General features: G+C 34.4%; 1 protein-coding gene across 1 annotated transcript; it reads left to right on the plus strand.

Moving 5' to 3' along the window:
* The first annotated feature begins 375 nt into the window (after positions 1 to 375).
* On the plus strand, positions 376 to 5,271 carry LOC109804634 (dihydroflavonol 4-reductase/flavanone protein). Its single transcript, XM_020366467.3, has 9 exons — positions 376 to 630; positions 1,701 to 1,821; positions 1,965 to 2,065; positions 2,444 to 2,569; positions 2,665 to 2,785; positions 2,915 to 2,999; positions 3,606 to 3,719; positions 3,807 to 3,846; positions 4,886 to 5,271. Exons 1-9 carry the CDS (start codon positions 454 to 456, stop codon positions 5,036 to 5,038), a joined length of 1,038 nt encoding a protein of 345 aa, XP_020222056.2. The 5' UTR covers positions 376 to 453; the 3' UTR covers positions 5,039 to 5,271.
* The last annotated feature ends 9,220 nt before the right edge of the window (positions 5,272 to 14,491 follow it).

A 14,491-nucleotide genomic window follows, 5' to 3' on the forward strand; every position in this document is an offset into this window, starting at 1 on the left:
AGGATACATGTTTCATGTGTACAAGGAAGTAGTTATGTATATCATATTGTCTCTTAATTTAGATGTGAAAATATTTTTAATAACTTAATAAATAAGTAATTAGTTGTTTTAATTAATTTTTCATCTCATACATATATCATTTTTAAAAATCCAAGCAATTAAACTTTCTAATAATAAAGAGAACGAATTAAATCAATTAAATAAATACATAAATAAAAAGTAATTTAACCCACCATTTTCGTAGTTATTTATAGTCATACACCAACCCAACTCGACTTAAAGACTAGTGCCTACACTGTCCTTTTTTTTTTTTTCCCCTCTTAAACGGCACTTGGTGGGCTGCGTTTAATCTCCTAAAGGCGGAAACGACACATACATGATATATCCAAGTTCGTTTCAACTGAGTGAAGAGCGTGCGTTGAAGAAGCAGCAGCAGTAGTAGCCGAAGTAGAAATGGGAGAAGAGAGAGAAGATCCGCAGAAGCTGAAGCGAATAGCGGCGAATTCCTACGACTACGACAACGACTCTCGATGGCCCGATTACTGGAACAACGTTCTCATCCCTCCACACTTGTCCTCGCGCAACGACGTCGTTTCGCACTACAAGCACAAGTTCTACCAGCGCTACATCGTGCGTTCTTTTTTTTCCTTCTCCTCCGTAACCCATCTCTTTATTCTCACTCACGCGCCCCGATTTTCAATCAAGTTCCGATTTTTTCGCCGTTTGCCCAATTGGGTCGCTCTCCTTTCTCGCAATGGGGTTTTGGGGCTCTTGGGAAAAAAATTGAATTTGCTTAAGTTCACTGAATTGATAGATTGATTGTAATTTGTAAGTAACTATGGGATTGTTTGTGAAGTCTAGTAATTTAATGAGTATTCTTGAGAATTCGTTGATTTGTGTTTCATTTTTTGATGCTGCGTAGTTATAGTTGTATCAGGAGAAGTTGTGTTGGGTGTGTACTTCATGGGAATTCGCTCGAGTTCACTGAATTAGTAAATTGATTGTAAGAAACTATTGGATTGTTTGTTAAGTTTGGGAAATTGATGAATATTCATAAGAATTCTTTGTTTTGTGTTTATTTGGGGGGATGCATATATAGTCGTATATGTATAAGATTTCATATTCTGATGCTACACAGTTATAGTTGTATCAGGACAGTTTGTGTTATTTTCATTAGTAATAGTGATTTTGAGTGTGTATTTCATGGGAATTTGCTTAAGTTCACTGAATTAGTAAATTGATCGTAAGCAACTATTGGTTTGGTTGTGAACTTCAGTAAATTAATGAATATTCATTGTTTCGTTTTAATTTGTGAGTTGTTTAGGGGGATTGCATAACGCATAATATATAAGGTTTAGGTTTGTTTGGATAAACTTTTGCGTAAGCGTTTTTGGCAGAGGAAAATAAATAGAAAAAATGAAATCAGTTTATACATAAGCTAATTTGTAGAAGTTTTCTTACATTATCTGAAAAGCTAATTTTTAACTTACGTACAAATTAATTTTAAATTTTAAATTTATGAAGTCTTATTTTCTTCTCTTAGAAATGCTTATGGAAAAATTTATTCAAACAAACCCATAGTTATATGTACAAGATTTCATATCGTGATGTTGCCTAGTATGTAGTTGTATAAGGAGAATGTGTTATTTTTATTGATTTGATATATTGGTTGTAAGTTGTAACTATTGAATACTGAACAGGATCCTGATCTTGTGGTGGAACCAATATCTGTTGGTGGCAGTTCGTCGCAGCCGGCGCGTTCATCAGCAACATCGTCATCACCGCCCTCGACAAATAATCAAACTCGTGCAAGAAGTTCTGGTGAATAAGTCATTTCTGTGAATGTTGTATATTTCGTAAAGAATTAGATTAAGGAGCACTGGAAACTTGTCTCGGTAATTGTCTTTGCTTGTTCCTTGTTGCTTGCCTGCCTGAGTCTTTTTATGTTTTGGATTTTTCTGCAGGAACAACTAATAGAACATCAGGGACATCCACAACTGCAGGTCCTAATCCAACACCTTTGCGTTGGGATCGGCAGACAGTTCTATTTTCAGTCAATGCTTGGGTACGCTCTCTTCACCATTGAAGGCATAAATCCACATATTCTAGTTAAGATATGCCCAATTTGTGTATGACCTTGACTGTTGTGATACTACATTTAATTGATTGATTTCTTTATGTCTCTGCTTTCTTCCTAAGATTTATTACACAATTGTGAATTATATACTACTACTGCTGATCAGAATTGCTTTTATCACTATCACAAATTTCATTCTTGAGTGTTTGTGGGGAAAAGACAAGGATATTAGAATTAGGAAGAGATGCATTAAAATTGTGAACTTGCCTAGTTGTACAATACATAACTCTTTCTATGGCCTGACTGTTTACATGCGGATCTGAATCACTTTTGTTGCTGATCCATTAATTTAAATATTTTCTGTAGGTATTTGTTGTGGCTTTCCTTGCAGCCATTCCACTGGTACCGCCACATCTATCTCATAGGGCTTATCGCCTTTCTTTTATGGGCACTACTTGCTCTTCTTTGTACTCATTGTACTCACAATATGGGGTAAGTTTTTGTTGTGGTTTTACGGTTAACACTATCCACTGTTCTCTGATTCTTTTATCTCTAATGCATTGTTACTTTATCTTGTGCTATTGCAGAAGCCAAGAGCATGGAATTTGCAGGCCTTGCAAGTTTACTTTCAATCTCTAATTGCTTCAAAAGATTTTATATACTTCATCTACTGCCTCACATTTGTTACATCTCATCTTTGCCTTAAATGTGAGTGTTCCTTTGTCATTTAATCCCATTATACTCTTGTTTGCTTCTTCCTGAAGAGAATTAATATTAGCATTCCTTTATGTCACTTCCATGTCATGCCTTTTATAATCTGTTTTTATTTTGTTGCAGTTGCTTTGATCCCTATCTTATGTTGGTCGTTTGAACATGTTGCCAAGTTCCTTAGACGTAATTTCAGTCGCTCTACCTTGTACAGGTGAATAATCTTTGAAAAGTTTGTACTAGTAACATACAAAGAAAATATTGTTGCTAAAGGAGACAGCACTGTTCTCATTAAATATGGGACCGCTACTCTCCTCTATCTCATATATTTGAATATTTCATTAGATTACTGTCAGACACCTGAACTTAAATACTTTGCTTTCCCTAGTGTGCATTTTGGACTTCTATTTTATGCTTTTCCCTTTTACTTTCTTTATCTTTTTCATTCTTGAATATGCTGTTTCCTGAATAACAACTTAGCCTGTTGCATGATTAACCATAATGTTACTCTTAATTATTGCAAAGCCAAGTGTGGAATTTCTTATATAATTTCATTGTATTCTGTGTTTTTTCTGTTGAACTGTCTGTATCATTTTTTCTAGAGTTAGATTTGATCTCTGGAAGGCCTAAGCAAGTAATTTTCTTTTTACAAAGTACAGCTTGAATAATTATCTTAACAGCTGTATGCATGATTGTTTATTTTTGATAATTGCCCTAGCTCAACTCCATATAAAGTCACACAATTCTCATTTATGGACTCTATTTTTTTAATGCGCATTGACATCCAAGATATCTTTTTATTGCTATTTTACTTTAATAGGAAGTACTTGGAAGAGCCTTGTGTTTGGGTGGAGTCAAACAATACTACCCTCAATATACTGACATCACATGCCGAGATTGGACTTGGATTCCTGCTGATCATCTCATTGTTCTCGTCAGTTTCTTAAGCTTTTCTATGCTACATATCCCTTTTCTATGGAATTTCTTGTTTGACTCATTGCACCCTTTTAACCACATGCAGGTGGCAGCGCAACATAATACAAGCATTCATGTACTGGCAGGTATATTTTCTTTTCATATAACTGGTTCAGGATAAATACAGAAAACTGAAAAATACATTCAAGACAAGCTTCAGACTCTAGCACAATGAATACAGAAAAACACAGTATCCTTCTCAGCCCTCAGTCATTCAGTTCAAGAGATCTGGACTGTCCTACTACTGCAATTTCCAATCCTAATATGAATTATGAAGTACCTCGCTATCTTTCCCCATATTCCTAATTAATTAACCACCAGACAATAGCTATTATTAATAACTCCATTCATGGGGCTGTAATTGTTACCACTCTTCCACTTCCTGCTGTAGGCTTCTTTAATTGGGGGGGGGGGGGGGGGGGGGGGGGTTTACTTACACATTATTATCTGAATATAGGGTCTTGCTAACCAGTGCTCTTGGGACATTTGTTAAGGAATTAATATATAGAAAGTTTTCATTGAAAATTACAATAAAGTTGCACGAAAGAATGTGCAAATACACTTTTCAATGAAGATTTTCTATTTTTGATTCCTTAACCAATGTCCTTAAGGGAACTTGTTACCATTTTCCCTGAATATATAGTATATACTCATTTTCTTTGTTTTTCTGGAAAAATGTTAGTTGGAGATATTAATTTGCCTTTGTGCCCGTGCATTCATATGCAACCACAAAGAAGGGGGATAAGATAACTGTATAAGACCAAGCACCAGTCTTCCATTATTTCTTGTGCTGGACTGTTTAAACTTTATTTAGTGTGTTTATTTTTGTCTGGGGCATAAGATATCTGTGATCTGTTTAATTCCTTTACTAAAAAGTATACATCATAGAGAAAATAAAAGGGGACAAAAACTTGTTTGTACATTTAGAATTCTTAACCCAACACTCCAACAGAAAAGGATTGGGAGAAAAATTGAAGAAATGGGGTTGTAGTACTTTTGAAATCCTCTTTCTCCAGTTTTTAGTAGGAAGTATTGCATTGAACCCAATCTGCAGCAAACCTAAATGAATTCAACAAAATATTTTTTTTCTGGCATGTATTCACCTGTTTTCCTTTCCCCCTGCAGCTTTTGAAGCTCATGTATCATGTTCCCGTTACTGCGGCTTACCATCAAAGTGTTTGGGCACAAATCGGGAGGATGGTTAATCCACTCGTCCAACGCCACGCACCATTCTTGAAAACTCCAATATCTGCAATTCAAAGATGGTGGCTAAGGTAGAAGCTTGGCAAAATGATTTCATATGAACACCTAGTAGACATTTTTTGTTCTTCTATCTTCAAAAACAGATTGATTTCACATCAAGTGTCCAGTTGGTCATATTACAGAGAACTGAAGGAGGTTTTGGTTTGAATAATTCTCTAACCGTGAATGTTAGTTTGATCGAGTAGTGTGTTCATTTACATTTTATAGTATTATTGGTATTGATCCATGCCTAAGCATGTAGTTGTTAATTGATTACTTGTTAGAATTTACTCTCTTTTTTTACCAAGAAACTATTATGACTATATAAAACAAGTAGGTAACCTTATAAAATAAGTTAATTTGAACTCATCAAGTTATTGCATGTGTACACTGTCTTTCAATCTTTAGCGTTGTTGGGGAAAGATGATTGTAGATCAACTTAAAAGGGTTATTGTGATTGGCTTGGCTTAATAGAAAAATAAATTACAATTTAAGATAGATATTATGCCTTTTATTAAAAGGTGATGCTTCACGGGTTTTGCTGGTGTTGACTTTTGATACGGTTTTTTGGTGTTACATGTGGTGTCTTTCTAAAATGTCATAGCAAAGGCCAGAAATAATTGCTTTTGTGGCTATAAATGATATAATAAATTAATAAGCAGATACAAATATAATGGGTCAATCTTTGGGATGTTAATTAAATATAAATAAGATGAATATATTCTTTAGTTATAAAGGTTGAGTAATCCTCAGTAAGTTCATTTTGTAAGTTTAAGGTTCGAAGTTAAAATTTTAAGATCGTATTAAAGTTTACTTTAGATCTATTATTGGATTTCTTTTACCTATGTTCTAGATATTTGGTATGTGTTTGGATTTAAGTTAAAAAAGTTAAGTTCAACTAAAATTTTTTGTTTAATGGAAACTTTTTGGAAAAGCAACATGGATGTTACTTTGGATGCAAGGTACGTTTTGAAGGTAATAAAGTTCAACGTAACGTATAAAAAGACTACCAACCAAATAGGTATAATATTCGAGGAGAATTGAACGTTTGTTAGTGTGCCTAAATGGCAAATCAAACATACCCTTGTTCGTAGATGGGGGTTGTTTGAGTCGTATGTAATTGTCCACGCCCTAGACGTCCCGGTGAAAGTGTAAAATTTAGTATCAATTAAAGATATGATCAATGTGGTTTTTATTAAAGTAGGCGATCGATTTTATGAAGTTAATTGTTTACTTTTTTAAGTGTTAAAAAATGACTAATATAATAGTTATCATTTCTTGAAAATAAAATATTTTCATTATTAAAATTTTCAGGTGAGACATTTTAATTAATATTTGTTACTTTAATAATTAAAATGATTGTTGTTTAATAATATTGGGGATCAAAATGATTCTCGATTGGTAATGTTAAAGAGTTAATTTAATTTATGCTGCATTATAATTTGGTTTTCATTTAATTCTTAATTTATTTGTCATGTTTTTAATTAAGCAAATTTTATTTCTCCAATTTAAAAAAAAAACATGTGATTTTTTTATTGTATTATCAACATTAAAGATTAAAATTGCATAATTAGGAATAGAGAATTAAATTGTGAAATTAAGAAAAAAATAAGAATCATTTTTTCTTTTTTATGTAATGTAGTTGCATTGACAGTAAAATGTATGACTTCATAAATACTATTCTAATTGATATTCTTTGTCTGTGGGATAGTTGTTGAAACTTGAAAGACAATATCATAAGTGATTGGGTTGGTAACCAAAAGAAAAAAAAAATTACATACTATTCTAATTTTGTCACTATATCTATTGACCCAAATATATAATCTACAAAGAATGGTCATATAACGTAAATGAGTTTTATCTTTTTATCATAGGATTAAATATATTTTTGTCTCTTTAAGAATTACAGTTGTATTTTAGTTTTTTAAATTTTAATTAAGTAATTTTAATCTTTTAAATGTTACAGTTGTACCATTTTAGTCTCTTACATTAATATGGAGTAATTTTTATTCTTCAAATATTGTAATTATATGATTTTAATCACTCAAATATCATAATTATACAGTTATTTTGACCTATTTAAGTTACATATATTATTAATTTTAATAATAAAAAATATATATCATTTAACATATGAATGAAAATTATAATATATTAAATTTAAATAAGTCAAATATTGTATAATTACGATACTTGAAAGACTAAAATTATGCAATTATGATACTTGAAAGACTAAAATTGCTTAATTATAATTTGGGGAACCAAAATCTCATAATTACAATATTTGAGAACTAAAATTGTTTAATTAAAATTTTAGAGATCAAAATAGCACAACTATAATATTTGAGGGATAAAAAGAAAATTTAAATCATTATTATAAAATAGATGATTAAATTAAACTCTTGAAAGGTTTATTTTTATACATGGTATTTGAATTGAATTTTTATAAGTTAATAGTAGAGTAATTATTTTTAGTAAATTTAAAATGTTTAGTAGCAAAATATTGTTCGTAGAGAAGATATATAGAAAGAAACTAAAGTTTTAACAATTTATAAAACTATTTTGATTATTAAATTGTAAATTTTTAAATTTTATAAAAAAAAATTAAGAATTTAAACCTTTCATGTTTACTCTTTTTTTCACAGTTTTTCTTTTCTCTCTTCTCTCTTCTCTCTTTGTCCTTTCTTAATTTTAGTCATTTTTATTTTAGTTGTAACACTGTAAGTTTTGTTATTATTGTGTTTTTATCAATAATTATATGTTGTGATGTTTTGAGATGAGGTGTTGAGAAATTCTAAGAGTTAAGGAACTCGTGTGAAGTCTTTAGGTATTTTAGATGGTTTCTATAAGCAGAGGTCCAATTTGACTCTAAAGGGAGAAATATATAATGTTTATGTTAAGAATAGAGTTTCATAAGTTCAGTTCTTCATAATCTTAGAGAGATACTAGAGATAGACTCAGGAGTGTTGATTCTTTTTCTTCTTCTTTCTAGACTTCCTGAAGGCATGGACAATCCTTGTTGATCAATCGAGTGGCGATCCAACGTTGTTGGAGTTGAGGATTGGTGTTGCTTTGGAGTTTTTCGCAGTGAGAGCTTGAAGTTCTTCTTCCTTTTCCCTCTTGAATTCATGAGGTAAGGGAAGTTAAAACTCATATCTTTTGATAGATTGATAATTTGTATATGCCTTAAATTCATTGAACGCATGATTGTATGGATGATTCTAAGGTGGGGATTCTTGTCTTGTTGAACTTTGATGTTTTGAGTTCATCTTTTTTTTGATAAGCGATGTTTTGAGTTCATGAAAGTATAGTTTTGGTGATTGATCAAAATTGTTGTTGCATTTTGAATTTATGGTGCAAAATGAGGTGTAAATGATGTATATGTATGGTATGTTGCTTTGCATGCTTTGGATTTCTTGTATTTCAGGTGGTTTGAGCCAAATTTAAGGTCTACTAGGTGTAAAACACATCGTTGTGTCGGGCATGCCTTCATGGCGTCGAACATGGTTTCAGTTAAAGGGTCTCTACCGATGGAAGTTAGGAGAAGGAAGAAGCTTGATTCCTTCTCCAATGGCTCCATGGATCCAAGTAACCTATCTTGAGGTTCCTTGTTGCACTTTGATCGAATGAAATGGATGAAAGTGAAGCTTGAAGGTGAAGGAGGAGGAAGAGTGGTGTGAAGCTCATCTAGAGAAGAAGAAGCAAATTGATGTTACTGAATCCACAAGGAAAGTTTCCTTGTGGAGAATTCTTAAGGAGGAGTGTTCTCCTTGGTGACTCTTGAGAGAGAGAAGAGAGTTTTTTGAAATAAGAACTCATATAATGCTAAAAGATGATCACAAAATGGAGGGAAATGGGTTTAAATAGAATGAAGGGAAGACTAGAAGTGGAGGAAAAGTTTAGTACTTAGAATTGAATTTGAAATTCAAATTTGAAATTTCAATTCTCACTTGGCCGAGAAACCTCCCTCTCTTCATGCCTAACTCACATTCAAATCTGAAATGTAATGTGATTTAGGGTTCATTTGCATCTAATTTAGTCATGCATAGAAAGTATGACTCAAATTAGATGGAAATGAACTCTAAATTGCATTTCCTTTCAAATTAACCCTTCTAACCTTAAAAACTCCTACACTATGATACCTATGTATACAAGGTCTAAAATTCCTATACAATTATTTCTAAAATAAAAATAAAAACAAAATAAGACCAATATTGGACATATAAAGCCCAAAGCCCATGGAGCCCAAAACTAGGGCCAACATAACATAGGCACTAAAACCCTAATCTAAGAAGCCTAAAATACAAGGCTACAAATATAAAATCAAGATACATGTTTTATGTACATGGGAATGAACCATATGTCGGCTTTAAGATAGGGTCCAAGTAACAAAAGCTTGGGCCCACCATCCTTTAAGCTAGCCAACTCTTCATGCATCCTCCTAGCCATAGATCTAGTCGTGGGTCCTTTGGCTAGGCCTTTTCCATCATCTACCTTGCTCATGTTGGGTGCAAGATTAGTGATGTTAGGCATGAGGAGAGAGAATTGCCTTGGGGTCAAATGGCATTGGGCATGATGAGAGAGAATCATCTCTACTTAGATTGGTGCTAGATACTAAAAGAGTGGCATCAAGCATGAGGAAACGGCATCGTCTCTACTTGGTTTGGTGTTGGCTATGGGACTTTCCCATGCCAGGCTTGAGGGTCCAAGGGTCTCTACCTAATCCATGTCGGGCATGGGTTGTATGGCGTCAAGTGTTGGGCGTGGGTGAAGTAGAGAGCTTCTTGTCTCAATGGTGTTAGGTGTGTGTTATCTTAAATCAACTTGATGTTCCCATGATTAAATGGTGAGCTAAATAGGTTAGGTGAATCTATTACTTGTTGTATGTTGATTGGTGATAATTGTTCTATGTATATTGACCTGAAATAATATATACAAATGGTTGTATGGTTAAATTTATTGAGATGCATAGGTATGTTGCAAGTTGATTAATTTTGTTATATCTATATCCATTGGCTCAGGGTAATGTTGTTGAGGTGTTGATGCTGAGAGTGTTATAGACATTTAGACATGTTGATTAACTTAGGACTAAAGAAAAGTTTGTTTTTGAAAGTGGATATCTCATTGTGTGGATATTTGTGTGGTGCACTATGAGTCTAGTTATTGAAAAATCCTCCTTAAGTAGGTGTTATCTCTTGAAATGGATTGTTTAATTTGAAGTTAGATGAGAAAAACACATAGAAGAGGGGGGTTGAATATGTGTGTGTGTGTGAACAAAGGGATTTAAAAACTTTTAGCAATCAGGCTCTCTTTCGTCCAATAAAAATATTAATGAATGCTTGAACGGAAACAACCCAAGATTAGTTTACCAAAATCATTTTGCGTCTAGGAGTTTCATCGTCTTCTAAGAGAAAAATACTTCATAGAAGAAAATTGTTCTTTTAGAATAATCAATTGAGCAAATATAGTTTTTGTCTGAAGATTGCTTTAATAGACGATAATCATTGAATGAAGTTTTCAGTGAATTAAATAAATCAAATAAAGTTCATTTGAGATATTAAAGTGTAGAGCAAGTATTTTTATATTGGTTCACTCAAACTGAGCTACGTCTAGTCTCTTTCAATCGAAGGGTTCCACTAGATAATCAATTAAGTACAAGTATTGTTTGTTCTGCCTCTGCAGGCTTGCAGTGAGTATTATAGACCACCCTGGTCATGGCCACTCCTGGTCACGAGTATTCTCAACAACTCCTGGTTGGCTAGCTTCACTCACCAGCTCTAGTATTCTTAAACCACTTCTGGTTCCCCAAATATTCTTGACCACTCCTAGCTGCCAGCTTCACTCACTAGCGCTAGTATTTTCTTATCAGCCACTTCTGGCTAGTAGTGAGTATTCTCGAACACCTCCTGGCCCGTCGACTTCACTCGTCAACGCTAGTATATTCTTATTAGTCACTTCTGGCTAACAGTGAGTATTCTTTGACTAACCTCTCTAGGCTTTACAAGTATTCTTTCCCTAGCCTCTTCAGGCTTTACAATATTAACCAGACAGGTTTGGTTTTGAGTGTATGGGTTACTCTCACAGAGAGGATACATAAGTTTCTACACTCACTAAGGTATGCAACCTTAGTCTTTACAATGATTGAGTGTTTGGTTTACTCTCATAGAGAGGATACATAAGTTGGTACACTCACTAAGGTTTTGTTCCTAAGATACACATGTTTGGAACTCGTTGTCGCCACCCGCCGAAACGGACCTTGGCATTCGCGACGATGGTCGGACTCTTTTTAATAGTTTTGAAAAGTGGTGGATTGTTAGAACGACTTATTCTCAAACTGAGACCTTATCGAACTAACAATTTTATTAAATGATTCACCAATCCATGTTAATCCCAAGCGGGACCCTCCATGGATTAGTAGTTTTCGCAAAAAGGGTTCTTGGAGTCGCCACCAATGTTTTACTCAAAACATTGGAAAAAGAGTTAAGGCAATTGATTTCGCTAATCAACTTAGGCCATTACAACCAGAGTTGGGTAAGGGAGTCGGTTACGTGCGGGGAAGGTGTTAGCACCCCACAACGCCCCTTTCGGGTTCCCTATGACAGATTATTTCATGAATAATAGCTTAAAATTATTAAATTACCCCTATTTATTAGAACGATATTAAGTGAATTATCTACATGATGAAAGCTTTAAACATGCAATGCAACAATCAGAAAGCGATAAAGAAAGCAATAAAAGACGAGTTTTGGAAAAAAACCTCTTGAAGCGTGCTTTTATATATTTAAAAGAACTAGGAGGCTTTTTGGCGCTCCTTCCCACTACACGCTCACTTTCTCCTTTCCCTAAAATAAAATTTTTACTATGGAAATCAAATAGATTTCCCTTCGACTCGTTCGAATCTCAAGCAAATGGCTTATGATTCAAGAACTTCGTCGGATTGGCTTTCAGAGAGATTTCTAGGGCAGAGCACTGCTCAAAAACCCAAGAATACTCAGCCAGGGGGTCTAGAAGTCTGGAAAAAGTGTGGAATGACGTCCAAATGACGTCCTATTTATAGGAGTGAGGCGCAGTACGGCCTCTGACATCAATACGGCCCGTACTGAAGTTTTGAACTACAGTACGGCCGTATTGAATTCAGTACGGCCGTACTGAAGTTTCAAAAACTTCAGTACGGCCGTATTGGTTTCAGTACGGTCGCACTGAAGTTCAAAAACTTCAGTATGGCCGTATTGGGTTCAGTACGGCCGTATTGTAGTGCAAATTGTTCAGTACGGCCGTACTGAACTTCCAGGAGGCCGTATTGAGCTTCAATTCTCCCACATCCTTATTTTTGGCTACTCTAAGACCTCTAAACCTACAGATAGTCATCCTATGGTCTTCTGGGAGTCCTTCTGGCTGACTTTCCTTTGATCTTTGAGAGTCTTCGAGTCTTATTTCCGACCCGGACAATTTTAGGGGTCTACACTCGTTAGCTTACAGAGATGAATACGCTATGGTACATTTGACTCTATATGCTCTATCTCTGGTTTCGTTGCTTCATGGGCTGGATATCACTCTTTGTTTAACTTTTTTTTATCTAAGCCAAACAGCCAACCCTTTTCGGTTTGAGGTAGTGATATATATAGTCCTTGTAGAATTTTCCCATTGCAAGTGTCCGTTGAAGCAGATATAGCCGTTCATGACTAGTTCAATCTACTCATTTAATGCTTGAGTTCTTTGCATTAAATGTTGCTTCCTGTGATAGACCTTGCGTGAATTCTTATTGCCTTGTTAGCAGTTATGTATGAATTTAGCAGAGACCTAGGAACTTTTTTTTCCTTTTCTGGTCACGTAGCTATGGAGTGTTGTCCTTATCTGAAAAAGTAATGTACTTTTTCTAACATATGCATGTTTTTACTTCTGCGCTTGATTTTCTCCTTTCTTCTTTTCTTCTCATAATTTCGATGACTTCGTGTGTTCTCCTGTGAGTGTGGACGATATTCAATTTGTCCTTTGAAGCTTGATTCCTCAGGTGGTTGCATGACAACTTTCGTCTGCGTCTAGTAGTCTATATGTAGCTGAAGACTTGACCTTTGTTTGAGCATTTGTCATTAACGCATTGACTTTTCCTTTCGTTTGGTCAACTTGTATATGGTCAGACTTTCAAATGATCTTTGACCAACCTTCGTATGTAGCTCAAGACTTAACCTTTGTTTGAGCATTTGTCATTAACGCATTGACTTTTCCTTTTGTCTAGTCAACTTGTATATGGTTAGACTTTCAAATGATCTTTGACCAACCTTCATCTGAGTCTTTATGTTTCGCTTTAGGTTGTGCTTGACACGCTTTTGTCTTGTTCTTGATTTGACTTTTCGGATGCTTGTGTTGGCTTTTCGTCTATCGTCTTGTATCGTCTGATGCATATGCTTGTTCTTCATTTTACTTGTACTTATGTTTATCTGAAACAGTAACACATTTGTTAGAAATAACATGTATTATATTTGTCTCATTCAAAACCTTGTTGGGAGTGATTTATTCTTCGTTTGACTTAACAAAATTTCCTCTACAATCTTAGTTGATGCGATATGTGGGCAAGGTCGAGGCATACCAGCTACAAGTGATTGATATTGACTTGTATGTAGGCAAAGTCGAGACATACATGTATAAAGTGACCAACTAAGTAATGTACAAGGTTAGGGACTTAGTCCCTAACTGAGTATCAGATAGGCGTAGTATTTGGAAGGTTAGTTGGTGGGCTAAATCCATAGGGAGCTTAGTGTTGCAAGATAATGTCAAGGTAAGCTCATTCTCAAAACATTCTACCTTGACAGGAATACTAAACTTTCTAATTTAAGTGGAAACATCCGAGAAACCATGTTGTTAAGGATTTGTATACCTAGCAAGTGTAAAAAAGGTCATGTTGGTTTGGTAGGATCAAGTCACTTAGATTGTTCACCCTATTGTAGGAGATTTTTGTAGGTGACTGCATAATGACACATTAGTTGAGGTGTATGCATATGATATGGTGTGATTTATTCTTGTTCATATACGTGTTGATTAGATGGTTAAATGGCATTGGTGTTGTGAAATATGATTTGTCATATGTTGTTGAAATGCATACTCTTGTAAGTTGTTGAATTCCATGTTGAGGTAATTGGTTGTGGTGTTGAGTTGTAGATCATATTGTGATATTTTTGTATGGTTTACATGTTCATGTTGTTATTAGTATAAAATTACTTCAATAATTGATATTTGAATTTTTTTTTTGAAATCTAGCTTACCATTGCATGCTTTCTAGTTGTTTGAGTGCGATGATCATGTTTACATGGGAGTAGGGAAGGGTTAGTTAGAGGCAGTTTGGAGTGCTTTGATGAGCCATGTTGTTGGCCGTGTAGCCGTTGGCTACTTTTGTATATTTTTTGTAGTTGTTTGACCATAGAGATGACAAGTACACTCATATTCATGGGTAATATCCAAACATATTCTGACTTTGAGGGAAAATACTCGATT

This window comes from Cajanus cajan, chromosome 2 (genome assembly GCF_000230855.2).
Source record: "Cajanus cajan strain Asha chromosome 2, NIPB_CcT2T_4, whole genome shotgun sequence".
NCBI classification, from domain to species: Eukaryota; Viridiplantae; Streptophyta; class Magnoliopsida; order Fabales; family Fabaceae; genus Cajanus; species Cajanus cajan.

Bases quoted from the DNA above. Each gene is read 5' to 3' on its own strand.
- LOC109804634 (XM_020366467.3), top strand. From the start codon at position 454: ATGGGAGAAGAGAGAGAAGATCCGCAGAAGCTGAAGCGAATAGCGGCG. The intron at 1,822-1,964 runs GTGAATAAGTCA...ATTTTTCTGCAG, and splicing joins AACTCGTGCAAGAAGTTCTG to GAACAACTAATAGAACATCA. The intron at 2,570-2,664 runs GTAAGTTTTTGT...GTGCTATTGCAG, and splicing joins CATTGTACTCACAATATGGG to AAGCCAAGAGCATGGAATTT.